This window comes from Nelusetta ayraudi, unplaced genomic scaffold (assembly GCF_046127955.1).
Source record: "Nelusetta ayraudi isolate G7.1 ecotype Tasmania unplaced genomic scaffold, CSIRO-AGI_Nayr_v1 ptg000016l, whole genome shotgun sequence".
In the NCBI taxonomy this organism is placed as follows: Eukaryota; Metazoa; Chordata; class Actinopteri; order Tetraodontiformes; family Monacanthidae; genus Nelusetta; species Nelusetta ayraudi.
In genome coordinates, this window is record NW_027466066.1 from 1987501 (window position 1) to 2014961 (window position 27461).

The 27461-nt window shown below is 48.2% G+C and overlaps 2 protein-coding genes across 4 annotated transcripts in view; both read left to right on the plus strand.

Annotated features, from left to right (window-relative positions):
• The window catches only part of LOC142886683 (ras-related protein Rab-37), a 21827-nt gene extending 19545 nt beyond the window's left edge, over nt 1–2282 (plus strand). For both annotated transcript variants that reach the window (XM_076023749.1, XM_076023751.1), the window contains exon 9: nt 1–2282. This exon is cut by the window's left edge and continues 578 nt beyond it. The gene's annotated coding sequence lies outside the window, so the exon portion shown is untranslated.
• Nucleotides 2283–3524: 1242 nt separating this feature from the next.
• nherf1b (NHERF family PDZ scaffold protein 1b) lies at nt 3525–26922 on the plus strand. Of its 2 annotated transcripts, XM_076023748.1 has the most exons (7): nt 3525–4632; nt 18836–19006; nt 21186–21339; nt 23606–23649; nt 25199–25318; nt 25411–25587; nt 25618–26922. In XM_076023748.1, exons 1-6 carry the CDS (start codon nt 3886–3888, stop codon nt 25546–25548), a joined length of 1374 nt encoding a protein of 457 aa, XP_075879863.1. In that variant the 5' UTR covers nt 3525–3885; the 3' UTR covers nt 25549–25587; nt 25618–26922. The 2 variants fall into 2 exon arrangements, with proteins under 2 accessions (XP_075879863.1, XP_075879862.1); XM_076023747.1 differs by having other exon boundaries at nt 25411–26922.
• The last annotated feature ends 539 nt before the right edge of the window (nt 26923–27461 follow it).

Genomic DNA, 27461 nt, shown 5'->3' on the forward strand with positions numbered 1-27461 from the left:
GTGTGTGTGTGTGTGTGTGTGTGTGTGTGTGTGTGTGTGTGTGTGTGTGTGTGTGTGTGTGTGTGTGTGTGTGTGTGGGTCGGAACACAGAGCCGCCGGTCAGAGCGAGCTGCAATGAGAAGCCATTGTTCAGAATCGGGGTCTCCGCTAAAAGGAGTAAAAAGGCCGCTCGGCCCCTGGGTTCCTCGCCAGGAGACCCTGCGACCACAGCCATGCTTTGAACAGTCTGCCGCTTTCTAAACGTCTCGGTTGGAAACTGAACACAGCACAGTGGCCGGCAGGCCTGTGTTTTAAAGGTCCCATGTTGTGTTTTACGACAATTGTATGCAGGGTTAGTCGCCCGCTAAACTGCCCAGAAATTGGTCCAATTTTATTCTTATAACCTTTATTTTATTTTGAAAGGTGGTGAAGAAGAACCCTTAACTACGGAACTGTTGAAAAAAATGATCACACAGTTCAAAATCAGACACTGGACAGACAATATGCACCTAAACTCAGTTCGGGTGTCCCCTTGTGATGTCACAAAGGGTTCTGATCTAATCTCCCTGGCTACTGTACTCTAAGTCAAGTGTGTTTATGTCTCCTTCCCAACGTGAAGAAGGTACAATCATTCGAGCATTTGCTTTTGCAAGAAGGTAATACCTGACTTTTTTGTGGAGGGGGTCGTAAACAGTGGGCTAAATATGCTGTTAACTTGACATCTCGAGAAATAATAGTCAACCACGTGCGGCCGCTTTGTGAAAAACACCTAAAACGTGCACAATATGGGATCTTTAAAAATGTTCAAGTCTTTTTGTAAGATGGGGACCGACTACTGGTTTCTGCTTTTTAGATTTTAGCTTTAAACATGTCAAGGACTTTGACTTTTCCTATTTCAGTGGCGGGTAGAAAAAACAAGACGTATCAAACTACAAAGTCAAAATGTAAATGCTGTGTATTTGACACTTTTGATTTAGTTGTAACAAACAGTAGGGCAGTCAATATTGTTACCTCACCGTCGTCTTAGATTGCGAGTCAGTAAACGTACAAGTACAAGTAGCAGGGGGGCTGCCAAAATTTGTCGAAAAAGAAACGTTGGAAACAAGAGAAATCAGCGCATCTCCAGCGTTTCCCCCGTCCCTGCGGATAAACAGCGAAGCCATTAGCGCCGACGGCTGCGGGCGCGTCTCGAGCTTACAAATCATGCTGTGGCGACGGCCACCGATCGTTATCCTGCACAACGCGGCTGGTTTGGTTCGCGTTTGCGCGTGCGAGCTGAAAGGAGCGGGGGGAAAAAAACCCAACTTGGACTGCAGCCAGCGCCGGCCTTCAGCGGTTCCATCTTTACAGTAGCCTACACGACTTTGCACAAACACTGAAAGATCAGCCTGCCGTTCAGGAAGGGAAGGGAAAAATATGCGGCTAACTGCTAAGAAGAGGGAAAAAAAAAAAAAATTCTGAGAATCTTCACTGTCACAATTCAGGGGCCCATCCTGCTAAAGCCAAAATGTGTCCCACGATTTTGATGCACGCTGAATCGCGGGGCTCACGTCACACTTCCGAAGTTCAATTCATCAAAATTGCTGCCTTTGTCATCCTAGCGGAGTTTGCGGGCCTGACTCCCGATTGAGGAAGAAAAGAAAAATCACTTTTGTATCCGCGATCAACGCGACTGTTTCCATGGATATAGCATATTTGCCATGCAGCTCTTGTTCATCATCAGATCACCGGACTGATCCTCCCGCTCTTTGGGCCTCCTGCTCCTCCTCCTCCTCCTCCTCCTCCTCCTCGTCATCGTCATTCTTTGATAGGTCGACCGTGTTGGGGACCGCCGACGTCCCAAAGTCAGATTGTAGCTACGAGTAAACCCTCATGTCACATGTCCACACCTGTACTGCTGTCAGAATAAAGCCAACGTTCAGGGGGCGTCCGCCCACTTTGTGTCTCTGTACATTCAGTTCAGGGCCAGTAGGGGGAATATGAATATTTGTGATATTTTCACCGGGATATAAACTATAGAGAAGGTGTTATACTTATTGTTACTGTTATTTTCTGGGCATAGTCACACACACACATAGACACACACACACATAGCAAATCTATCATTGTTGTGACTCCTTTTGATGATGGATGTTGTCTGGACCGTACTGAAGCTGTATCTGTTCATGCTTTTGCTCGTCAATCTTTGCTCAGTGTCACATTTTATCCCCCCCCCAGGCGTCACGGTGATCACAAAGTGCCATGAAAAAGTGCTTTGTTATCATATTGTACCTATATCTATATAAAGTATATTTTGTAATGTACGTGGTGCAGTTTTATTATTGGAGTCCTGTCTCGTCTGGGTGCCCTGTATGTGTGTGTGGTTGTTTGTTTGTTTTGTGTGTGTGTGTGTGTGTGTGTGTGTGTGTGTGTGTGTGTGTGTGTGTGTGTGTGTGTGTGTGTGTGTTGTTTTTAGGAGAGGAGTCGTCGTGGTTAGAGGACAAGGGTGCGCTGAGGTTAATGAGCCACTGTGTGGCAGCAGCGACACTATTTGCTCTTCAATCGCACCCCTACAGGAAAAGAACAAGCCAGTGACGTCACCAGTGTTTTCATGAAAGTTCCTAGTTTCAGCAGGTACGTGAACAACGTGTTCTTCTGGCCCTTAATGAATACGAAGCTTTTAACGACATTCACACATGGCTGAGATGAAGCGTGTGTGTGCATATATGTGTGTATATACTTCATCTTATAACCGAACGCACCTGCTGTCCAACATGTATTTGTGCGTCAGACTGCAGATATATTAAGATGTGCGAGGGTGCCCCCTGCTGTAGGGATTAAAGCATCATCAAGTCAGATAACACGTTGCAGGTGTGCGCACAGGTGCTCCAGCAGAGGTGAGAACACCAAGTCCTTTTCCTGTAAGTGACCGCAGTCAAGGTCGCAAAGAAGGAGGGGCTGTGAATGTGACAAAACAGTAGTTATGTCACAGTTTTATCTGAAATTGTAGGAGGGGCATTTCAAACGTGTCATATTGTGCAAATGTCACTGTAACGATGTATAATTATCAATTCCACGCGTCTGGAGGTTGTAACTCGTGCGCCACGGAGTTCACCATCAAAGTTGGCGATTCGAGCCGCATTTGACAGCCGAAATCATTTCGACAGAAACTGTGACAAAACTTTAATGAGGGGGGCAAGAAAGTTATGGTGTGAAATGAGAAGCTGTCATTCCGGGCGCTCCACTAAATGACTGGGTGTGCCTCTGGGGGAGTGAGCAACACTCCTAATCTCCATCCAAACACTCTCCCGTGTGTTCCTGGCCCGCCTCTGTTTGAACGCTCCCTCGCTCCCTCGCTCCCTCACTCCTCCCGCTCTCCGTTCTCAGCCCCCTTGGAGGCTGGTCCGGTCCGTGAACGCACCTCCTCCTTCCTGTCCTGTGTGGCTTTTCCTCCTCGCTGTCGCCGCGCGTTGGAAAACAAAAAAAAAGGGAGGAAAAAGAAAAAAAAAAAAGTTGGTGGTGGGAAGGGAGGGGGGTGACTCCTGTCGGAGTTCGCTCTCAGGACCCCCTCACTGTTCAGCTCGCACAGCCGCAGAAGAGGTCGAGTGCAAAGGTGGTTTGGGGCTTCTCCGCAACTCGCGCGTAAAAAAAAAAATAAAAAAAAAAGAGGAAAAAAAAAAGTGCAACTGGGATTGCAAAAACAAAAACAGCAGTGTCTCGCGCACTAATCTCTCGCGGAGGGCGGGGGCTGGATTTCTCTCGACTGTCTCTGGAGAGGCGACACTCAACTAAACACCTCCCTCCTCCTGCCGAGCATCCTGATCAGCGCGTCCTGTCGAGCGCCGCCGCCGCCGCCACTCCGAGCCGAGCCGAGCCGAGCCGAGCAACAGGTTGCGCGCGTCACGCACGGCGACCGAGTACACCGCCATGCCGAGCAAGAGCCAGTGCCTGCGCCCCAGGCTGTGCACGCTGGAGAAGGGCGACAACGGCTACGGCTTCCACCTCCACGGCGAGAAAGGTAGGACGGGCCAGTTCATTCGCCTGGTGGAGCCCGACAGCCCCGCCGAGACCTCGGGGCTGCGCGCAGGCGACCGCATGGTGTTCGTCAACGGCGAGGACGTGGAGAACGAGAGCCACCAGCAGGTCGTGTCGCGGATACGCGCCACCGTGGGCCGCCTGGAGCTGGTGGTGGTGGACCCGGACACGGAGCAGCTGCTGAAGAAGCACCAGCTCAAGTGTCTGCCGGAGTACGTGCATGAAGGCATCCCGTTAGCCTTTGAGGAGGAGGAGGAGGAGGCGGAGGAGGTGATGGTGGACGAAGTGGAGATGGTGGCAGAGGAAGAAGTGGTGGAGGCAGAGGAGGAGGAGGAGGAGGAGGAGGAAGAAGAGGAGAAGCAGGTGGTCGTGGTGGCCCAGGAGGAGGAAGAAGAAGAACAAGAGGAGGAGGTGGATGGGAAGGAGAATGGCGACGAAGTTCACGATGGACAGGATGGACTAGTGGAGGAGGAGGAGGTGTTGGTAGAAGTGCGAGAAGAGGTGCAGGCTGAGCAGCAGGTGTTGGAGGAGGAGGTGGAGGTGGAGGTGGAAGCTCCCCGGGAGTCCACGCCGATCCTGGAGAGCAACGGTGAGATCCACGGCCACGTCCAGAAGAAGCTGAGCATCACCTCGGACCAGGTGAGTCCGAGTTCTACCCCCCAAACACACACACACACACACACACACACACACACACACACACACACGACGGACAGGAAGGAAGGATGGGTGCTCTGTGCACTGCAGCTGCACCCACATCACCTCTGACTCTTTGGGTTGGTGGTGGTGGTGTGTTGGGTTTAGGGGTCAGATGACGGGGAAGTGGGTGAGACTGCGGGCGGGATGGCTTCAACTTCCGAGATCCGGTGAGCAAAGGAGAAGTGACTCACTCAGCGAGCCTTCAGCCTTTCAGGGCGACTCTTCGTCCTGTTATTACGGCTGGCCTGAAGTCAGCGACTGGCTTCAGAGAGAAAACACTCTCCAGAGTGCTTTCCCCCTTTGTGTTGCAAGAAAACCAGCCTTTGCAAATATTTGACGGCGCCACCAAAAACAGGAAAGAGCTTTTTTTCCGGCCCTCGTCGTGTTTCTTTTAAGCCCGGAGGCCCAGATGGGACTGTCTGCCAGTTTACCCACACAGGAAGGTTATCAGTGTGAGTTGTGCACTTTGGAGCCGTTCAGACTGAGACCCATTCGTCCAAATGCGATTTGAAACTACCTCCCGAAAGTGGTTTCAATCCGTTTGGCAAAAATCGGATTTCATGTGATTTGTGACTGTTCAGACTACAAAGGAGCCATCCGGTTTCAATCTGGATGGGCTAAAAATTGGATTTTGTCTGGCAGTCTGAACGAGGCCTTTGACGTTCACTTGATATCTTCAACCCCCAGTGTTGTTAAAAGGCCCTAAACTCCAAATTTAAAGTGCAGTTGCGTCCTGGTTACGTCAGAGCAGAAGGGACCTCGATTGGTTCACGGCAGCAATGAAACTTTTAAGACCGACTGCAAGAGGCTTTCTATCAGCGGTGGTTTTGTTGGTATTGTGGTTTTCCCAAGATTTCAGACAGGGAAATCTGTTGAATCCGGCTGCCGTGCAAAGTTATTCATTCATTTAAAAAAAAATGTTTTTGCTTTTCTTTTTCTTTTTTAAATCGCACCAAAAGGCGTCCAAGTCAATGAGTTCTGTCAACCTTTTGATCTTCATCTGTAAAACATTACAGGCACATTCTCACTCCGCAGAGACCACTTGTTGCTGTGTCTGTCGCCACAGACACAGACACAGAGAGAGAGAGAGAGAGAGGCTCAGCTCAGGATCAGGGTTCATTAAAAGCCACTTGAAGACACGACGGTGCGTCCAGTCCGGAACATCTGTGCCCCTCGCTGCTGCTTCCTGGATGTTTACCCCTGAGGCTGTTTTTGTCCAGCTCTTCTCCTCTTCCTACTCCTCCTCCTCCTCCCCTGTTCTTCATCTCTGTGCTACATTACTGTGGGCGGGAGAGCGAGAGAGAGATAGCTAGGTGGGAAGACGGGCCAGGCAGAGGTCTCTCTATCTATCAGCTCCATCACTCCCTCTCCCACAAAGCGTGGATCCACTCCTTCGTCTAGTCCGCCTAATTTTCCGCCCGTGCAAAAGGCAGGAGGTATCTGTGCCGTGCCCTCGCGGAGGCAACGCTTGAATAGTAATGAAAGCGTTATCCAACCCGAGGCAGTTTTCAGGGTTATGTGCACGATTTGACAGCGCTTGAAATCCACTAAAACGGGCAACTGTTGTTGACTCTAAGGATGTTGGCATCTGACAGTCAGAAATCTTACCATGACACCCTGACACGTTCATCTAGTTCACCCAAAAACTCGGCTGACCAGAAAAAAAAAAGCACATTTAGCCCTATGTTTACTGCCTGTTTGGAAGGGTATAGAAAGAGCTTGGGGGAAATGAAACACAATCCAGGAGGGGTTTTTCACTGACCTGGCAGACGCATGGCTGAGGTATTGTCACCCTTTGTGACATCACAAGAGGATGATACGATCATTTTCAACTGCTGGTTTTATGAGATTACAAAAGGGAAGTTGTAGCCTTGTCGCTAACCTAAACCTGGATGTTCAAGTGTCTGCCAAAGCATGTATGCAAAGCTAACCATCGGTGAAAACAATGTGAAAATGTTTAGGTCATCCACCAAGGTTTGCATAATCGTTTATTTTCCCATATTGAATGGTGGCCATTGGGGTTGGTTGAAATGGAAACTTTGTACGCTTTTGCTTTTTATCGCACAAGCACATTTCAGAAAAACAAATTCTTTTCGTCGTCCTCTCATCGAGCTTTGAAAGCCGACAAAAACACTTTGAGTCTCACGACTTAAATGATTAATCCTCCGTCCTCATGCTTGCAGATTAATTTTTGACAACCTGCCGCAAGCGCTGTTCCCAAAAAATGTCCAAACTCCATCTCTGTCTATCTTTTGGAGGAATGAACAGTATTTCGACGATGCCGCTTGTCAATGTGTAAAAATCCTCCACTCACATTAACCAGGATGTGCGAAGGTTAGCATAACTCTCGGCGTCTCTTTGTTTCATGACGAAACTTCCTCTCATTGTGGTCCGAGGTTCATTCTTTCACAGCGTATTTAGATACATTTTTCATAAATCGACACGCCAGATCAATTGCTTTCCTATTCAGTTGGATTTGTTTGTGTTGTTTGACATGTTTTGCATGTTTTTCAAGAAGGGAGGAAGTAGGGAATGTTGAAGACATCCATACAAAGAAACAAACCGAAAATAGACGAATCAGGACTTTCTACTGCCAGTTCCACCAAGCAGACGAGGGCCATCACTTTTGAGTTGTAAAGCCAAAGCCAATAATGATGTCAAAAAAACGTTTGGATAAAAACAGCCACTACTGCAGCATCCACGGTAATAAGAGTGAGAGTTTTTGACTGTTGGCAGTCGTTTCTTGCGTTGATCACAACTGAAACTCTTGCAGCCCCTTGGCTTTTTTTTTTTTTTTCGCTCAAACGACAAATATCGGTTGGCTATCTTTGAGGTGGCCTAAAAACGCCTCAGGTGAGATAGTTTCCTCATGGATGTGCAAGGTTTCCGGGCCGGATTCCCAGCAATCCAGCTGCATCTCATGGCTGCACCAGTCCTACGCCTTATAGCTGCTCTGGGATCACTTGTTTGTGCAGGAAACGTGCGCTGCCGTGTTTACCCTCCACGCTCTCCGCGCTGGCACGCAACCCAGAGGGAAGCGGCACTGAAACAAACAAAATGCCGTGCCCGACAAAGTCACCCTCGCCACTTGTTTTGCTTCTCATTCAACGGCGTCCCACCGCCACTGACACACAGAGCCACGCAAACTTTCAGGCGAGAGGCAACAGCAAAACTTAACAGGCTGCAAGCGTTACTGTGAGCGCAGAGCAAAAGTGGTGGTGCGAAGGTGTAAATTGGGCCCGAGAGATCCGGCTCAGCCTCCCCAGTTCCATCCACCTCAGGGTTTGTTTTGCACATAAACTCTCCATGGAATTTTCTTCCTACTTCCTGTCCGGCATTCCTGCGTCTGGACAGTTGCACATTTCTCTGGCGTGCTCACAACTCGCAAATTCCCTCAAATGTGTAGCCTTGATAACGTACCCGGCATTTGTTCAGGAAGGTTGTTGTGTTGTTGTTTTTGTTGTTTTTTTCTCTTGGTCTTCCGCCTATTTTTATATTTTGTCCTTGACTTTTGCGACGTCAACTAAGGGGGTGGGAGGTTCGATCAAGCAACGGATGCAGTAACCCGCCCCCCCCCCCCCCCCCAAAAAAAACAGGAGCTTCATCTCATGGTTACCATGGCTACGCTGATGTTGTGGGAGTGTGTGCGCGTGTCGAGCATGTGTGAGAATGGAGGCAGGCGAAAATGAGACGGCGCAGGGGGAGGTGCGAAAAGACAAAAAAAAATTAAAATAAAAGGCTGCAGCGATGAGAAGGTCAAAACAAGGAGCTCGTAACCGAGAACGAAGTAGAAGGCGCTTTCGTCACGGCCAAAATCCGCACACAAGTGGGCATCCTCTGTTCCAGAGGTCATTGTTTGGCTTGCCGGTCAGTAAAGTTCTTACTCTGACTTTGCCAAGAGAGCAGAAGTAGCAACACACAGCACTTCTCTCTTCCCAGTGTGGGAAATCTAGATTCATTTTCAGGAGGATGAGGTTATTTGGCATCCACAACAGTAAACAATAACAGAAAAGCCATGATTGCTTCTCATTCATCACTTTTTTTGACTTGTGCGAGTACTGGCCTTATTTTCAATGTGCTCATACGACGGTATTAAATGTGGCCTTAAAGTGTGTGAGTTGTCGACAACTGGGCTTCGATCTTGGTTGCTGCTTGACGTTTCACCTTCAGTTGAGGATGAAAGGTCAAACGTCCTCCCTCCACAATAAAGCCGACAAGATGAACAAGTTTAAATGAAATATGAATATAAGAAATATGCAGGATTCATTCCTGAAGCCGAGGCCTTGGCAGTTGCGTGAAACAAAAAAAAAAAAAAAAACCTCCATCATCGCCCTGCATCGGTGACTCATCCCAATGGTAGCGAGGGCGAGTGCGAGGGTGCGAAGTTTTCTTCTGTTGCCTCCCCTGAATGGGTGGCGGCAGCTCACGCCAATACTAATTACAGGGGAGGGATAAGTGCCGAGGTTGGGTGAAACCGAGCACGGAAAGATGAGCTCCGATACACCGACAGAGCGCCGAGGATCTCGCACGGTAGATGGATCGCCTCTCTCAGTGATCACCACGGATTTATTTTCTTCTGAACAACAACATTGAATTTATTTATTTTCCTTCTGTTTCTTGTTGCTCCTCTAATCGGAGCCTCTCATCAGCGCAGCCGCGTACAAACTGCTTATTTAAGGCACTCCGCCGCTCTCACCGCGCTGCGCTCGCGTCCCGTTAATTGCCTCACGCGACCTGTTTTTCCTAAACAAATCCCCCTCGGGCGGTTCCGAGGGAGTCTGCGTGTGCCCAATCCACTGCGCCACCGTTGTTACTCTGCTGAGCGGTGGTCTTTAATTAGCGGTCTTCAAGGTCCAACATGGTACGTGTGAGAGGCTTCATTTCGGGTGAAGGGGAAAAAAAGAGTTTAACTTGGACAAAATTCTCTTGGCTGGAGGCAGAAATAGCCCAACCTATTCCAAGTATTTGGCCAGAATTGTGCCTCAGACTGTGTGGGGACCGTCAAGGCCTCTGTGTGTGTGTGTGTGTGTGTGTGTGTGTGTGTGTGTGTGTGTGTGTGTGTGTGTGTGTGTGTGTGTGTGTGTGTGTGTGTGTGTGTGTGTGAGTGTGTGTGCAGAACCCAGGATGTTTCTGCCAGGTTTCCTGTCATTGTTGTCGGTGGAAGTCTTCTCCACCCATCATCTTGATCCTCTTGTGTCATCAGCGGGAGTTCAGGCTTTTCTCAGCAGGACGGACGGTCAGCTGCAGCTTAAAGCTCGCGGCGAGGGCGGCCTGCAGAAACCAACGCACTAGTTTGAATAGCAGGCTGCCGACAACGAAACATTGTTGTTAAAAGGAAAAAAAGTAAACATCATGGGCAGTTTCATTATCGTCGGAGCCAGCGTCAGAAAGCAGGCAGGGCATTGTGTTTGTTTAATAGAGTGCGGTGGAGTCGTTCCGTTTGCCCGGCGGTTTCAGATACACTCTCTGATTCACTTGTGACGCCACGGTCGAGCCCTCTACTTGTTCTTTTATGTGTGCGTGCACGTAAAAATTTAATGTGCAATTGTCCCCCGGAAACGGTCGTCACAACCAGAATCAGCAGAGGGGACTCTATTGTGTTTCTGCTTGTGTTCGTGGAGTACTGTAAGTGCAGTCAGTGGTGCCTTATCTAACGTTTAGTACACAGGGGCTGGGGTGGTGGAGGGCAGCAAACACTGTAAAGGATTCTCTCGGCCAGAGGAAGTTGAGTTATTACGAAATGCGTTCAACAAGAGCCACAAATACAACGCAGCGGCACGAGCAAGCGTGCTTCTGCAAATAGCGATGATGGTGAAAAATGGAAGTTCTATAAGTTGTCAATTCCACCAAAACAAAGCTGGTGTGTGTTAGCTTCCATGTAGAAAAATATGTAAACAATGAGGATTGCATGTATTTTATTACAATTTTTCAAATGCAGTTTAATTGAGCCGGAACATCATATTGATCATTTTGAGACGTAATTTTATGTCTCAAAATAGTTTTTTTTTGGTTTGTTTGATTTTGTTTTTGTTGGAGCGGATGATTCCCATTGGTGCCCATCAGTTGGAGTTCCCTCCATCCACCAATCATTAAAAAAAACACCAGGATGCCTACATGGGTTAGCAAAAGGTCACCAGAGCCTGGATTCACAAGGTTGTGAATATTGGGCGGGTGAATTATCAGTTGTGGGTGAAATACTTTACAAGGGTCTGCACCCACTGAGACATTAATAGCATCACAGGTCAGAGCAGTTCACACTACTAACCGTTAGTTCCTATGAAGAGAACAAATGCAGCTCCACCACAGAAAGCAGAAAGTACAATGGAAGGTTTAAAGAAATCATCTGTGACGTCGATCTCGAAGTCGTAGCATTCTCACGATCTGCAACGTCTTGGCGACGTCAGTCCATACAACAGCGCCACTGTCCCGCGTGGCGGACAGGTCAGACTGGGAACCTGAACCCCGTCTGGGTCGGTGGCTGCCAATCAGGTCCCATGGGATAGTGAACAGAGACTCTACAATGCCGCATTCCATTTCCCTCTCCATTCTGCCAAAGGTTCACCACCCCCAGCCGGACAATGAACTGGAGAGCCGCACCCTGCCGACAGTCGAAGTCGAGGGGAAATGACTCGCCGCTCGGTCTAAAATAGGCTCGCCGCCTCCCTTCCTACCGTACATAGGCTGAGCAAAGTCAAGGTAGGGACACGTTGGTCAGAGTCGACGTCTTAGAACTCCTAGGTGAGTTTAGTGAGTGAGTTTAAGTGATAGCGTGAAGACCCTTCCTGTGAACCACACTGACCCTTTTTCTCATGCGCCACCATGACATGAGACCCCATATTACGCGTTGACTAACGTGGCTATGTCCCCTCAGAGTAAATTGTAACACTTTTCAATCCTCCTTCATTTTGTGAGTGAGGTTTTGTGTGTGTAACACTCAAAGATGCGCATGAGATGCACGTCGGTCATTGTCAGACCTTTGTGTTTAATCGCAGGCTTTTAGCTCTTCATTTACGTCTTCCCGCAGCCAAAGTTGATGCTTTGCTACACCCTTCACATGTCTGGATGGGGACAAAGGCAAGGTGGCTGCGAGGTGGTCTCGGTGGGCTGAAGAACACCTTGTTGAAAGGGGAGATGTTTTAGCCCACCCTGGGACAGACTTATATTTAAAGGTATTGGGGCGGTTGCTTGTTTTCAGGCCTTAAAAGTGAAGGGTGGGGGACAGGAAGACTGGTTGACAATGTGTACGATGAGATAAATAGATGGTAGACTGGTCAAACCAAAAGAAAAGCAGAAGTGGAAGGAGATCTTTCTGGGAGCAGCACAATTTTGGCAGATTTTGAGAGATTTCAAGGTGATGATGAAACGTCTCTGGTAATCAAGACTGCCTCGTTTGCGGTTGTCAGGGCATGAAGCCCTGCCTTGATGACCGACGGTAGTTTTCTGTTCTCGGGCCTTGATCCATAAAGAGGTCTATTGAATCCGAGAACCCTTAGCAGAACCTTTCTTTAGTATCTTTTGTCGGGCCAGTTTATCCCATCCTTTAATGCAAGTAGGAGGGGACAGTAGGGGGCTTTGTTCCCACTCTCTGCCTGCCTCACAGCTGGTTCGCTGGTCCAGCTTGTAATTCAACACCCCCGCCCTGCCCGAGAGAGTGGTCCGCTCCGTAGACTCAGCAGGATAAAACCTGCGTTGGTTAAAAAGGAACCAGGGTTTACATCAAACATTTATGAAACCTGCCCTTTAGTCTGTTAATCCCCATCCCCATCAGAGGACGACTGGTGGGGGAGCAATCGGAAGCCAACGATCTCTGCGTCATTGAGTAACTACGGGGCTGGCAGTGCGTCCGACCATTGGTTACTCGTTATAATCTCTTTGAGGAAGTAATGGTTGAGTTCCACCCTCTGTTCCCTGAGAAACACGAGGGGCAATGCGTAGGAACAGCAAAGGGAGGAAGGAGACGCCGGTCTTGAGGACAAACTTTGTTTGCTCAGGTTTAGGTTTATGATTTGCGGAACCCGTGAGCTCAGCGGACCCCTTCGCTGGGCTGTACATCGTGTTTTAACAGAGGTGTCAAAACACATCGCAGAGGAGCTCGTCTTACGCAACGGCAGGAAGTTTCGGCATTTCATCTTCCACTTTTTGCTGTCAGAGCTGCGCAGCAATGACACAAATTGACATCGACTTTCTGTTGTTTTTTTTTATGTCCACAAAGCGTAGTTGCACATCAGTCCACTGGCGAAGTGTGAAAAAAACAAAAAAAACGAAGGAACTGGCAGGTGGCAGAGCATCTCCCACACAGAGCCGCCGCTCTCCGCTGTCGCAGGCAATCAGCAGGAGAGGCTGGCAGAGGAGGTAACTCTGGTGGTGGAGTCGGAGGAGGGCAGCAGGGGAGAGACATGATCGATGCCTCTCTCCAGAGGCTGCTTTTAAATACTCCTGGAAGGTATTCCGAGACATAAATCATGCAAACCGGCTTGTCAGGAGTTTGCCCATGGGAACCTCGGAGGCACGGACGTGCTCGGGTGTTCCTGCTCGGAAAGAAAATACCCATGTAAATCATGGCATTTAATCCCTTTTGTAACATTTTAATGGCAGGACACAAGGGATGGCAAAGCAGGATTGTCAATCAGCCCCCAGCTCTGGACTGGAGTGGAAGGCGGAATTCACACGTGAGCCAACACTGCGGCGAAAACCATTCAGTTTCAGAGAGAAGCGCTGTGGTCAAGTGAGGTTCGCCATGGACTCCTCCACAGTCTTAAGACTACATCAGCCTTTGGCTGCACTCTGGCTGCCACTTGTGTCTCTCTGCGCTAATGTGCAAAGAGGGGGATTTGGAAGCAAATTCCTTCAAGGGCATTAATGGTCAATGAAAGAGTTTAAATCCCCCGTTGCTTCCACACAATGTTGACTTTTGTGGACTTTTACAGTGAAATTTGCCAACCTTTGAGTGAATTTTGCCTGAAAAAAAAAAAAAGCATTGGCATTCACATTTTTGACCCGTGCCTTTTCTTATTGTGCAATATTACAAAGTCATCAGGATACACAGTGAGGAGATAAGGTGCACTCCTGCAGTTGTGAACGACAGTGAACTTGAACCAAGCTAGTGTTAGCAGTGGCTAGTTGGCCTTTAGTGACACACCGGGTTTGTCTTTCAATGTAGGTTCATTCTTGTACTTAAGGGAGCATTTGGGGTTCAGTTCCACCTCAAGAGAGTTACAGAGACATTTTTAAACATCTTTTTAAAGAGATATGAAACTTCTGTGGCTGCACCAGAGCCCTGTAGGTTTAAGACTGTGAGTCTTATCTCTCATCTGTCACGGTCTCCCTTCCGCAGCGGGAAATAATGACTCCGGTTAACAAAAGAGTCAAAATTACCTTGGGAACCTTCAAACTCTTTGAAAGACGCCAAGAAACGAGCCTTGCCAGAGCAGCAGATGTGAGATGATTGAGGCACCCACGTGACTCTGAAGTGTTCGAAGAATATTCATTTATTTCACCGTGTTGTTTTAGGCTGATTGTTATACAAGCCAGTTACTTCTAAATCGTTGCCAGGTTCAGCTGAAATCATGGAAGCTGAGACAGAAGCCTCTCATTACTTTCGTACACCTCCCAGTTCCAGGTGTGATGCCTGATACAATTTTGTTGGCATGAGATGAAACAGAATTTATGTCCCTTTATGCCTCCTAATAGTAAAGAGACATAAAGTAATGAAATGAATATTTCACCCTGATATTTGTATTGCAGTGGTAAAAGGCACAGGAAGACAAGAATTGAACACACAAGGGTTGATAAGAAAACGATGAGATACTGCACAGCAGCGGGATCAAGATTTGAGATCAAAGCAATTTTAACTCTGCAGTCGAGCCACACCAGAAAGTGTCTTCATTCAGTGTGAAGGTCACACTGGGTTCCACAACCTGTCACCTTTCCTCCCAAGTTGTGACAAAAGCAAGAAAGCAAGAAACCGCGAAATCCACCCCCCCGCCTCCCCCCCCCAAAAAAGATGAAAAAGTGACAGTAGCCTAGTTACTGCGGAAAACATTTTTATTTGATAAGGTTTTGTTCATTTATATTAACACGGATGCTGCGCTACCGCCTGTGATTTCATTGGCAAATAAAAATGTCAGGTTGAACGCCCAAGGATGTAACACAGTTAAGGTCTTTAATTAGTGTGCCACGTCTTATTTTAGTTGGTATGAAAAAGTGTAATCGAGGCAATCCCCTTTCGTTGTCAGGCAAGTAGCAAAGCCCGTGCTGAGCTCCTCCGCCCACAAAGATGCAGAACAGGATGTAGCTTCTCGTAAAAACCTGATTGTGGTTCTGCTGCCAAGAACAGAATTGTGGGATTTTCTTTTTTGCCCTCACTTTCTGCATGCCGTCCTGTGTTTTGAGCTCTTTTCCCCAAATCTGCGACGTATTTGTCATGCGGTCGTGCCAACTCCTGCGTGTTGATGCGTTTTTCCCACAGTTAGACATCAAATATAGTTTCTGTTGTTGTTCTGTTTTTTTTTGGGGGGGGGGGGTTTAATCCTCGGCTCCGAAGTGACACTTTATTTTGGCTAATGAAAGCCACGCTCCGCACCGTGGTGTGAAGGCGGGCACATGTGTGTGTCTTTGTGAATGTGCTTGGGTGTGTTTTGCTCTGATTGATTTCCCTTTCATGTCAGGATGTCGAGCCAGTGCGGAGGGAAGCATATTGAGGGAAGATGTGGTAACGGTTCCTGCTCGGCACTTCCCTCCTCAAAGGAAAGTTTGTGTCACAGAGCGCGTTCCCTTCTCAACACGTTGGTGTTTTGTTTTGTTTTTTCATAACCAAGGGGAGCGTTTCACTTTTTTCAAAAACGATGTGACTTCACTGCTAAAGAAGGAAATAATGACAATCGGATTACTCAAGATAAAGATGAGTTGCATTATATATTTTTTTTTCATTTTCCCTTATGGTAATTTAAATAAATATCTTGTAGTTTCCATCACATGAGATAGTTGAGGATTTTCATGGTGCTGAAAGGCTTTAGGGAACCATCTTAAATAGAAGGAATATGAAATATTAGTCTTCATACATTCTACTCTGAATAAAGTCACAGATGCAGCAGGGCAAAATGAAAGGCCCGGGAGGAAGTAAACAATGCTCCATCCTGAATGTCTATGAGCTCTGGCCTTCGCTAAGCCTGTCTGGACAGAAACGTTTGCTTGTTCTTGATCCTCCGCTGATCCCATCTCAGCGAATTTGCCTCCTGCTTTGCGCCCCTGCGGCGTCCCGGCTGCGCAGCTCGCGCTTCACTTGTCGAGCGACTCACAGTAGAGGCGCGGCGTTGCGTGTTTGACAAGTCCGCATCCCCTCGCCGGCTTTCCCTCCCTGACTCGCGTGTGTTCAGCAGATTCCGCAGATGGCGGAGCAGATTCTTCTGCCGTCCACTCCCCTGCTACACAAACCCTCCTCTGTTGTCCTTGTCCCTCCGCGCAGGGACACCAAACATCACCCAGAGCAGCCAGTGAGCCCGTGACACCACAGCAACAGTGTGCGTGGACGGTTTCCGTGCTACTTTTTTGGCGTCCGCGATTCGAAAAATGTCTCTTCAAACTTGGAAACACTTTTTTTTCCTTCTTCATGACAAACAACAATGTCATTCAGTGTACTTTTGCGGTGAGCGTCACGTGTACTTGAGTCAAACAGTGCTTGAATCTGCCGCCACACTGCTAGCGTGCCGCTCTGCCTAGCTCCAGGCTAAAGAGGAGGGAAGATCAGGAATCAGAGGCATTTCACAATTCATTCACAGCAGCTCGACAAAAGCTACATTTTGTGTTAAATCGGCACCGTCATTTGCATCGTCGTCGGATAAGGGGCGCTTTGAGCTGAAGTAGCTGTTGAGTGGGTAAAAGGACCCGCAATCAAGGCGGGCAGTTAGCATGACAATGCGAGCTGGGATGAGAAGCTGGTCTCATCAGCGTGATGAATGCTAACACGAGAACATGATGGGACGGACTGCAGGACTGATGAGAGTCAGGCTGGACGTGACACTCTGACATGAACAAATCATGAACTGATTACATATGAGTCTACTTGCCTTTGTGCAAAAAGAGAATGTATGTGTATGACAGTAAATATGTCACAACTGTTAGCAGCACTGTTAGCAGCACTGTTAGCGGTGCGCCTCTTCACATATGACACACAGTCCTTGGCAAATTAATTCAACCACCACCCAGTGGGATTTATTCCACAGCTAGCCTACATTAGCAACACTGGTAATTAGAAACTGAAATTATTTTTGAATGTTTCCGTAACGATTAATACACCCACAGGCAGAAGCTCTGTAACTTTTTAATGCTAAGATATGATTATTCCGTAATCGTATGCGCTGCTCCTGGAGTGAAGCACATTATTATTTCTTGATTAAAACATCAAATGATTTACTTCCAGCCATTGTGGTGTTGATTGTTGTAATGCTTGATTAAGGCTTTCAGGGGAGGCCCAGTGAGCTGGCTCAAATTTAGGCTATAAAAAGGTGAATTCAAAGTACTGCTTAGTTATTTTCAACTTTCGTTTTATACATTTTGTTTCAAGATTATTTTTTTTTTTACAGGTGATTTTTAAATTTGCACCTGTCGTAAAGCACTGTATCTTCCCACCTGAACTAACCAACAATACTGAAGAATGTCAGAGATTGTTTAAACACTTTCACGTCATTTTATGTGATTGAGGCAAAGCTGTAACTTCCTGGAGCTGTTGATCAAACCGAGAAACCGTTGACCAGAAACACTGTACATCTGTTCCCGCCAACCGCCTCTGGTTCCGCTTAGCGTGTTGTCATAGTGGCACCAGCGCAAAGGAATTGAAAACCTTCAAGTGAAACTAAAACTGCCCACTAAACAAACTAAATATAGACGCGTGCACACCACAGCAGGGCTTTTTGCCATGTTTTGGCCATCATATTTGAGCGGCAACACTTCCATAGTTGGGCAGAACTTTTTTTTTTTTTTTTTTTTTTGGCCGACGTGATTTTTGCAACGCATGAAAGTGGAGAAAGGCGCAGATCGTCTGCTCCGAAAACGGCACATATGCCTCCTGCGGAACAGAAAAACCTGTTTCCTCTGCTGTCGCTGCCTGTTTCTTTGGCTCTGAGGACTCATAACTGATCACTTCACCACTTAAAAATCACTTTTGAAACAATCCAGCACAAAGGCAGAACTCGATCCCTCTTTACGACAAGTTCGCTCACCTCCAGTGGGGGTTTCTTGAACGCATCGCCAGATACTTTGACTTTCAAAAGGAGAGTCACTCCGGCTGACTTATTTTTAGAGGTTTTTTGTTCATTGTCTCCGAGTGTTCAGCTGACCCGTGGGTGGGGAGCGGCGTGAGGGCGGGGTGTCGGGTCAGATTTGGTCATGGTGACAGAGATTACCCCGACCAGCGCCGTCTGCAGCTCCTCCGGCTCCTCCAGCTCCCGTATTCTGTCATGTCCAATGAGCTCATTTGGCGGCCCAGCCATTAAACCCCCCCCCCGCCCCACCTCTGCTATATAAAGCTACCGCCGACAACGGAAGGGAGGTTCTTTGCTCAGAGTTTTTTCCTGGATGACAGTATGGCTCGGGCCTTTCCTGCCATCCCCGAGCTGGGAATGAGGAAGGAGGAGGAGGAGGAGGAGGAGGAGGAGGAGGAGGAGGGCGCCAGGCTCGGGGCCAACACCCGACCTTCCATTGTCGGAGTGGGCACGGCCCGCCGCTCACACCGGAAGGGGGTCCCTTCCTCCAGACGATGAGGTCCCCTCCAATCAACCCCCCCCCCCCAACTCCTCCACTCCCTGAAATCTCCGCAGGGCCTTCCAATCACAATCTTCCCAAAGACCCCCCCCACCCACCCTTTCCTTCCTGGCCCCCGGAGTCACGTGGCCGCCCGACGTGGACTCCGGTTTACTGATTTGCCCAAAAACAATGCACGACACACACACAGCATGCAGCAGCCAGCTGCATGTTCGGCCTCGGCTTCATATTCAAGGTTAACGACTCGCTGGAGCTCTCCGTCATCTTCGTGCCCCTCGTGCTCGCCGACCAGACACCCATGGTTGAGGTACTTTGTTTTTTTTCTTCCTTTCAACTCGGCTCGGTGGCCGCTAACCAACGCTCTCTGTCCGCTCGTCTCTCCCAGGAGGTGAAAGCCGAACTGCGACCTCGCCTCTGCGTGATCCGCCGAGGCTCCAACGGCTATGGCTTCAACCTGCACAGCGAGCGGGCGCGGCCGGGCCAGTACGTCCGAGCCGTGGACGAGGACTCCCCCGCCGAGAGGGCGGGCCTGCAGGCCAAGGACAGGATAGTGCAGGTACCACGGCGCCGCGGTCGGAACCTACAACCTCCCGGCAACCCCCCACTGAGCATCTGCTGAGCTCGGCGAAACCGGGAAAGGCGCTTAGGGAAAAGAGTTCTTATGTGCCAGGAAGGTGTTTTTAGAGTTGGCGGCTGTGCATCGCCGTGCTGGAGACAATCGTCTCTTTGAACTGAGCGGATGGTTAAAGTTTCTCAACTCAGGAGAAAGTCTCCGGGTTATTTTTAAGTTTGGGACAAAGTGTACAAAGTAAAAAACTTTGCCTTTGTTCCCAGAACAAAGGTTCTGTGAAGTCACCTAACTGTCCCAAACTGATCTATTTAAAAAGTAACAATTAAGTTTGGCACAGGGAGATGCTGGCAGCTAAGAAGCGTTCTGGTTTTGGTTTGTTTTTAAATTTAAGACACGCAAGCATGTGGGTTTTGAACACTTGGGATTAAGGTTGGAACATTTCATAATAAAAAAAAAAAAAATCGTCAAAAAAAAATAACCAGAAATGCTGCACAATTATGTGAGTAAGATGAAAGAAATGCAATAAAAAGTAACACTTTACTTGAGGAGCCGTCCGTCTGATAGTCATTCAAAGCATTTTTTTTAGATCAATCCGAAATTAGTTTACTTTGTAAATCGCATTGATTTGCACTGGATGTAATTTGTGCTGCAGATTAGGAGTAAACAATGTCACAGTGTTATCTTTGGTGTGCATGACAGCTGTGTGATCGGCTCCACCTCAGCCAATCATCAACGACAAATCATATGAATTCCTGGTGGATAAGAACAACTTCTGGCTCTTTTTTTTTTTTTTTTTTTAATCGTTTTACTCTTCAAGTCATGATGCTAATTTCGCTCGCAGTGCTGGATTAAAAAAAAAAAAAAAGTGCCGTCTTGTCATCAGCTCAGCTGTTTTCCCAGAGTTCTTGTTGGGGAGGGGGGGGTGGTTTAAAGAGAGCAGCCGCCGTGTGAGGTCCTAAATCCCACCACAAGGTTCTGGTGTGACTGTCGCAGCCAGCACACCGAGGTAATTGGGGTTCTTAGCATGCTCTGACATCTGCGCCGCCTCGCCGCTTGTGTGGAAAGACACGTGTTTGTTTGTTTTTTTAAATCTTTGAAGTACGAGCAGCCAAAGATCCGATTTAAAAAAAAAAAAAAAAGTCCATTAAACGTTCGACACGGGGAGGGAATAAAAGGCCTCAAATCGCGGCGCGTTCTTCTCATGACTCGTTGGCGCTAACGCATTTCTTCATCACGTGGTCAAATCAGAGTGGCGGCATGGACAGCCAATGCGCCCCCCCCCACCCCCGGCTCCGCCAAAGAAGAGAAAGTTTTGAAAAAAAGAGAAAAAAAAAGAGTGGCAGGAACGTGAGAGCGGAGGGGGGGCAGCGGAGGGAGATCAGACAGATTAAATGTAGAACAGAGCTCCATCTCTGTGTGAGAGTCTAGAGAGGGCTTTCCAGTCTGCACACACACACACACACACACACACACACACAGTCCCAGCCCCAGCCCCAGTCCCGGTCCAAGTTGGGCCCCCAGACCAGCGCACCACCCACCGAGCAGCGGGGCCTTTGTAAGCAGCCGACAGCCATTGTTAGCGCCGTTACTGGCCGAGGAGCTATTGTCCAGCTTCCTCTATGGGACTGGCTTAGACAGGCAGGTCCGCCCTATGACCTAAGCACACACACACACACACACACACACACACACACACACACCCTTCAGGACATTTCCAACACGTGTTCCCATGGTGATTCTCTCCCAGAAAACCTCCTGGGCTGGTGTGGGAGTTCGGCCTCCTTCACACGTTGACTGTACAGCCTGTGTGGCACCACGTCACATGCAGAAAACATCAGGGAAGACTCATTTATTCGATCGGGGGGGGGGGGGAACCATACACCTCCACATGTCAGTGGGCTGCTGCTGGGTTTTAATGCGCTCCAAAGAATGTGTTTGGGTGCGTCCGTGCACTTGTGCGAGGACACAAAGGATTTCCTGCCCCCGGAGCCTCTGGCAGACTCAGTGATAATATTGAAGAATGAAATTCCGACCAGGGGCTGGGAAAAAAAAAAAAAGAGGGGTCTCTGCGTGGGAACGAAGAGAAGCGGCCGGTAGAATGAGGGAAAATTGTTACAACTGTAGGATTACAGCGACTTGACTTGCTGTCGATCTCTCGCCCCAGGTGAACACCGTGGCCGTGGAGGGGAAGACGCACTCGGAGGTGGTGGCCACCATCAAGGCCGGCGGGAGCGTGGCCAGGCTGCTGGTGGTGGACCCCGACACGGACGCCTTCTTCAAGAGGTGCCGCGTGGCGCCCAGCTTGGACCACGTCACCGGTGAGAGCCCCGCCTCCTGCCGCCTCCTCCTCCTGATCCCAGTTCAACTGCACTGAGAGAATCTCAGACAGACAAGACAGGCAGATGCACACGCTGAGGCACTTCCTGTCGCCCCCCCCCCCCCCTCCTCCTTCTCCCACCATTGTGCCGATGCCCTGCTGGAGAAAGTTAATCTTTAGGACACAAATAGATCCAGTCTGACGGATCAGGGTCTGATTAACAGCGTTGTTTGCGAAGTGGGATGGCTTAAGTGCAAAGTTCTGTGTGCGCGCGTGTGTGTGTTCCGCCTAACAGTCTGGCAAAACAAAACAAAACAAAACAAAAAGCTATACATTTGTGGGCAGCAGCAATTTTCTCCACAGCATCTCAGCAGCAGGTGCTGTTATTTCTTCCCACTCAAGCGCAGAGGAATTTGTCAGTATGCTTTTGGGTACGAGGCTGTGGAGCCTTTCCAAAATAAACTGCGCCTCGGTTCAGAGCCAGGAAGTCATGACTCCTTCTCTCGCTGGGAGGCGATTTTCTACTTGCGCACCCCCAGGGGGAGCCCTAGCACAGCGTGTGATCCTGTGTTCAGCTCCCAAAGGCCTGCCTGCCACAGCCACTGATCCTCAAGCAGGCCTGTGCGTGTGTGTCACCAGAAATAATTTTTTACTTAGAGTGACGTTTTAATATTCGTCACCCGACCATAATCTGTTCCTTGTCGAGGAATTCTGTTCTCTGTGCACACGTTTCATAATCCATTCCAGGATTAAAGAGATTCCAGGAGGTGACTGGTAACAGGTAACTGCCTTGCGCCCTCTCTCGCCAGCCACTCCGCAGACCAACGCTTGCCCACGCTGCTCCTCCACCCCCAGCGCACTCGGACACACTAGCTCTCTGCGAGCCAGCCGCCCGCCCGCCTGCCCGCCCGCCCGCCTGCCCCTGTCTACCTTTGTTTGGTTTCCAAGGCGCTCGCTTCAAAGTGGCCTCTCAGGCCGGGGCCGGAGCTGCACTGGTGACTTGGAGAGGTTCCTCCTCTCAGCGTCAGCGAGACAAGCGCAGGCAGCAAAGAGCCGAGGTGGACCCGAGTGTCACGTTCACCAGGAGCCGCTGACTCGCGCTCAGAAAAGTATTAGGTTGTAAGTTAGATTGTGGCTGCGTGGGGGCGGAGAATCACAGGGATGGAGGGTAAGTAGGATGTTTTGAGTATTGTGCAGTCATGTCCACCTGTGTGGGACTTGGTTCTGTAGTCGTAGTCTTAGTTTGGAACTCAAATTGAAGAATAACATCATATAAACATCATATTGAAGTTGTCCGCGCTCAAATGGGGAGGGCACGGATGGTCGCTCACTTTGTCGTCGTTAGCATTGCGAGCTAAAGTCAGCATATATAATCATGAAACTGTGCTGGTTTTAGCTATGTAACAACACCCACGCAGATAGACGTTGCATAACATTGCCAGTAGGACTGAACAACTCAAAAATCAGCCAGTGTGTGTGATAAACAAACGCTATGTACAGGTTTTAGTGAATGCTGAGAAATTAGGCAGCAATATTGGCTTTTCCAATTCACATCAAAGGCTGGATTTGAAATCATTGAAATGACGTCAGGTACGGGTTGACAACATTCCAGTCTTCAAAGCAAAGATGTTCCATTCGTGTCTGCTTTTGCTGCTGCTAGCATTGCTAGCTTGTGCCTGTGCATAGCGGTGCACCGTGTGACAATTTGCTTGCCAAAGCAAAGAAACGACGTATGCAGGTAAACGTCGCACAATATTACCAACATTAAAAGCAAGATCATAATGCACCTTTGTGTTAATAATGGCCATGTTGAAACGCGAAGACGTTTCCTGTGATTTCCTGACCTGAAATAGACGTCACGATGTGTTTCTGATGACATCGGCATAAGGATAATAACAAGTGTGAGAAACTTGCCTGACAAGATTCCCACGTAATATTGACTGCAGTGCATGTTTCTGATGAACGTCGCCGGCTGACGAACCTCACTTGAGTTATATCGATTCAGCAGAATGGGAGAGGGCGGGGTAAAGAGCCAAGAGGAGCTCCATCTCAAAGGAGATGAACCACGTGTGAATAATATATGAGGCGCGCATACCTCCGCTATGTAACAGAGTAGGTGCCGGTGAAATGAAAGGTGAGCTGCGGGAAGACTCTTGATCTCGCAGAGAGGAGCTTCCCGCTCACCGATGGTGCAGGGTGACTAGTATTCCAACCTGGCAACCCGGTTTTCTGACCGCTTATTCTCCTGTTATTTTTCATGCATGCAGGTCCACTGCCCGAGCCTGTCATCAATGGAGGGATGGAGGAGAAGGTAAGCACGCCACTTAAAGGGTTTAGACCCATACTTGGGTTTGAAATTCGGCTTTGAGGCCCAGCCAGTGAGGTGGGCCTGGAACTTTGAAGTGTGCGAGGTTGTTGGTGCCCCTGCAGTGTCGACTTCCCTCTTACCCCCTGATGGAGCCCCTCCTTCCTGCCTGAGAGGAGGACCTCCAGACCCTCGAGTGAATGCTCTGTCGCTACTCCTCGCGGGCCACTCCAGGCCGAGCGGCAGTACGACCAACATAGACGCCATTAATCACAAAGACGCGTCCGAGGGGGGCCTGCTGACTTTCCTGCGATTGTTTTCCACTTTCTAGTGTTCATTGTGTAGCGCCGCGGAGAAAAACCCCACCCGACTCAGCAAGGAGTACATTAGCTGTGAATTATTCTAAAAATGTTTGACCGGGACAAATTGTATGTTGGGATAAATTTGTAGGACTGCAGGACTGCAAGAATTCAACCCAGCGCAATACACACAGCACAAGTGCCGACACTTTTAAGCGAATCAGAAAATGGCAAGTTGTAGTCGGGTTTTTTCTGCTAGTTAGCATAGCTTTGTGTACCAAAAAGAAAACAAAAGGTGCTGCCGTTATTCACTCTAGTGCAACCTTTTTTTGGACACTTTCTCAGGGTTGTCACTTTCATCCAACAACGCAGCAACAACATTCATGCTAACGTTAATGCTAATGTTAATGCTAATTGTCTTATCTTCGAGAGAAACTTGACGTTTGCTTCGCGCCAACGTTGCTGCTGGTCGATGCCAAAATTACGGCGGCATTTCCTCTTCTGTGTATCTCCAACACTGGATGTTTTGTGTCACAAAATAAAAGTAAGAGAAACTACGGTGCTGCTTGTGGAGGGCCCTTCACCTTTATTGTCCGTTTGTCCAAATACGCCTAGATGAGGGAGGCCTGACCCAGGCTTCCTGTCACTCAGGATGAGTGAACCTTCGCCAAAGTCAAAGATTTCGTGCGTGATTGCGTAACAGACCCTGTGGTTGAAAGGTTAGAGAGACGGGAGGGGTAGGGAGGGAGGGCACAGTGTGAGGGGTCAAGGAGAAGTCAGGTCTTTACGAGGCGGTGGCTGAAAGCGGGTTGAATAATCCTTGAGAGCCACTCATCTCGACTGGCTTGTGCCGCAAGTATTTACGCGCAGTGTGTAGGAACTGGAAGTGCGTGACCTGGCGACCTCCTCTGCACGCCGTGACATGTGAAACCAAACGCACTCGGCGAGGAAGCAGGAAGAGTTTATCAGTTATTTGTTTTTATTTATTTTAGTCTCGCGAGTCTGACACACCGAACAACACACCGCGCTGTGTGTCGACTCGCCAGAAACTGCGAGACTTTTACTTAAGTGCAATGCTGCCCCCGTGTGGTGGTGAGCGGGAGAAAAATCAAACCAAAACTACATAATAGTGAACAAACTCCTGTTTATTTTTTGTTTATATTGTTTGTTTCTGTAATTATGGTAAGTCTGGATGCTGATGTGTGTGTGTGTGTGTGTGTGTGTGTGTGTGTGTGTGTGTGTGTGTGTGTGTCCAGATGAACGGTAAGGGGGCCCGAGAGGCAGAGAGGGACTCCAAGCTGTCCGTCAGCCCGTCTCCCTCCAGCGCCTCGTCCAACGCCTCCCTGGTGACCCCGCCTGCCAACACCCCGCCCGAGGTGCGTAACAGGACAGGTCCACCGGTGTGAAATGCGCGACCATCTCCCGGTTGTCGCGTCTCTCTGATCTCTCGACTCGTCTTCCCGCTCAGGGTCTGATCATGGACAACATCCCGGCGCTCAACCTGTCCCTGCAGCAGGTCAAGGAGCTGGCGCACCAGAAGCGCTCCAGCAAGAGGGCCCCGCCCATGGACTGGACCAAGAAGAACGAGCTGTTCAGCAACCTATAGGCAACATCCCACCTCCCACACACACACACACACACACACACACACACACACACACACACACACACACAGAGAAGAAATTTGAACATGTAAAATATATCCATTTTTATAATTCCTGCTCCTGTCATGATAATCCAGATGTTTTAAGGCCTGTGTATAAAGTGTTACGAACAGGGAAGATGCACACCAGTTTGTCAGTCTAATGGGGCTGGAAGATGTTGAGAAGGTATTTTTAAGCTTGTGTCCAATATTTTTTTTTCATGTCTGTCTGTCTGTCTGTGTGTGCGCGCATGTGTGAGTGGGACTAGTGAGTCCCACTAGACAGAGTTTGGTGTCTTTTATGCTTCATCATTTGCCCAACTGTCTTTCAGAGATTTATACTAACGTTCAAAGGTCCCATTTTTATACTTTATTTCATCCTGGAGTCTGGAAAAGCACTTCATCACTAATATAAGAGAACACAGAAAACAGCATATTTTGCCCGTTCTTGTTTTGTTAGCGCTTGCCTTTGTGACATCACAAAGAGCACGTTTCAAGAACTGTGCAATTTAGAACTGTAAAAGTGGAGCCATCAGAAGGAGTTTGATCATTGCTCATATGAGTTCCTTGATAGGTTACAGTGACATTGCTGGACTGAATTCAACATAATATGGGTCCTTGAACGCATCAAATCCTTTTTTTTTTTTTTTAAATCACTGCAGAAATAATCAGGCCTGACAATCACTTGCTTCTAGTATCCTCCACATCACTGAGCAAGGTCATTTATTCCATTCATCCTTTTCTATTTTTTTTTTTTTTTTACATGTTAATGTTCCCTCTGTGTGCCCCCAGTGTGATCTGACGCTTTTGGAAATCCTTTGATGGGAATACTGGCTTTGAACTGGAAAGAACTGTGTTTCAGAGTGAATTCTATTATAATGTATGTATATATAAATATCACATATTATGTATATTTTTTACATTTTGGACATAAATTCCAACTTTTTGAAATTTAAAAAAAAAAAAAAAGTCTTAATCTTTATAGTGTGTATCCAAACTGTATAAAATACACAATCTCCTCTTATCAAATGTGAAATACAGTTTATAGTGAGTGACTTGTATTATCCTCACTGTCCACTGTGACCGGCTCTCGACTTCATATTTTGAGCATATGGAATATTTTTATCGCTGCTGGAGAGGTTCAGCTTTTTACACACGCTTGTAGAATTGATTAAAAGGTCACACGGAGTGATTTTTTTTTTTTTCTTCTATTGAATTGAGACGGCAAAAAAACCCTCCATACTGTAATAGAACAGTAATAGAAACGATGGCGGTGTCTACTGACGTTAATGTATAGCTATGATGTTTTAAATAAAATTCTCCAATGTTGTCAATCAATTTCTCCTTTGCTTTTAACTCCTTATTTAAAAAGAAAACTGCGTGCGCGTGCGGTGGCGGTTGGCTTTCACTGATGATTATAATGGTTTCAAATGAGATAAATGATGGCGGCGAGATAATGGTCTCTTATCACACTGAGTCATAATGTTGCTTCATTAGTCACACTGAACTTAACTCACTGATGACATTCGCATTGCGTTAACATTATGCATGCGCGACACTCTAATACTTGGGTAAATACTGAGCGATGTCATGTGCTCAACCCCTACCATCCACACACACACACACACACACACACACACACACACTTCAAATTAATGTCCTAATGTAGGCAAGAAATTGGAAGAGGGTAAAAGCACAGTTCACTGCTTCAATACACTGGAAGTCTGTTGGATTTCTTTTTAAAAGTCCAGAACCTGTTTGGATGTGATGGACTTGTTCTCACATTCATCCTTTGAAATGATTTGCCGTCAGCTGAGGCCGTTGGTTGGTGCTGTATTGCTTCTTTGCAGCTTCTATACGCTAATCACTTTAGCAGC

Coding starts and splice junctions, on each gene's coding strand:
- nherf1b (XM_076023747.1), top strand. CDS start 3,886: ATGCCGAGCAAGAGCCAGTGCCTGCGCCCCAGGCTGTGCACGCTGGAG. Junction 19,007..21,185: donor CCAAGGACAGGATAGTGCAG/GTACCACGGCGC, acceptor CTCTCGCCCCAG/GTGAACACCGTGGCCGTGGA. Junction 21,340..23,605: donor CAGCTTGGACCACGTCACCG/GTGAGAGCCCCG, acceptor TCATGCATGCAG/GTCCACTGCCCGAGCCTGTC.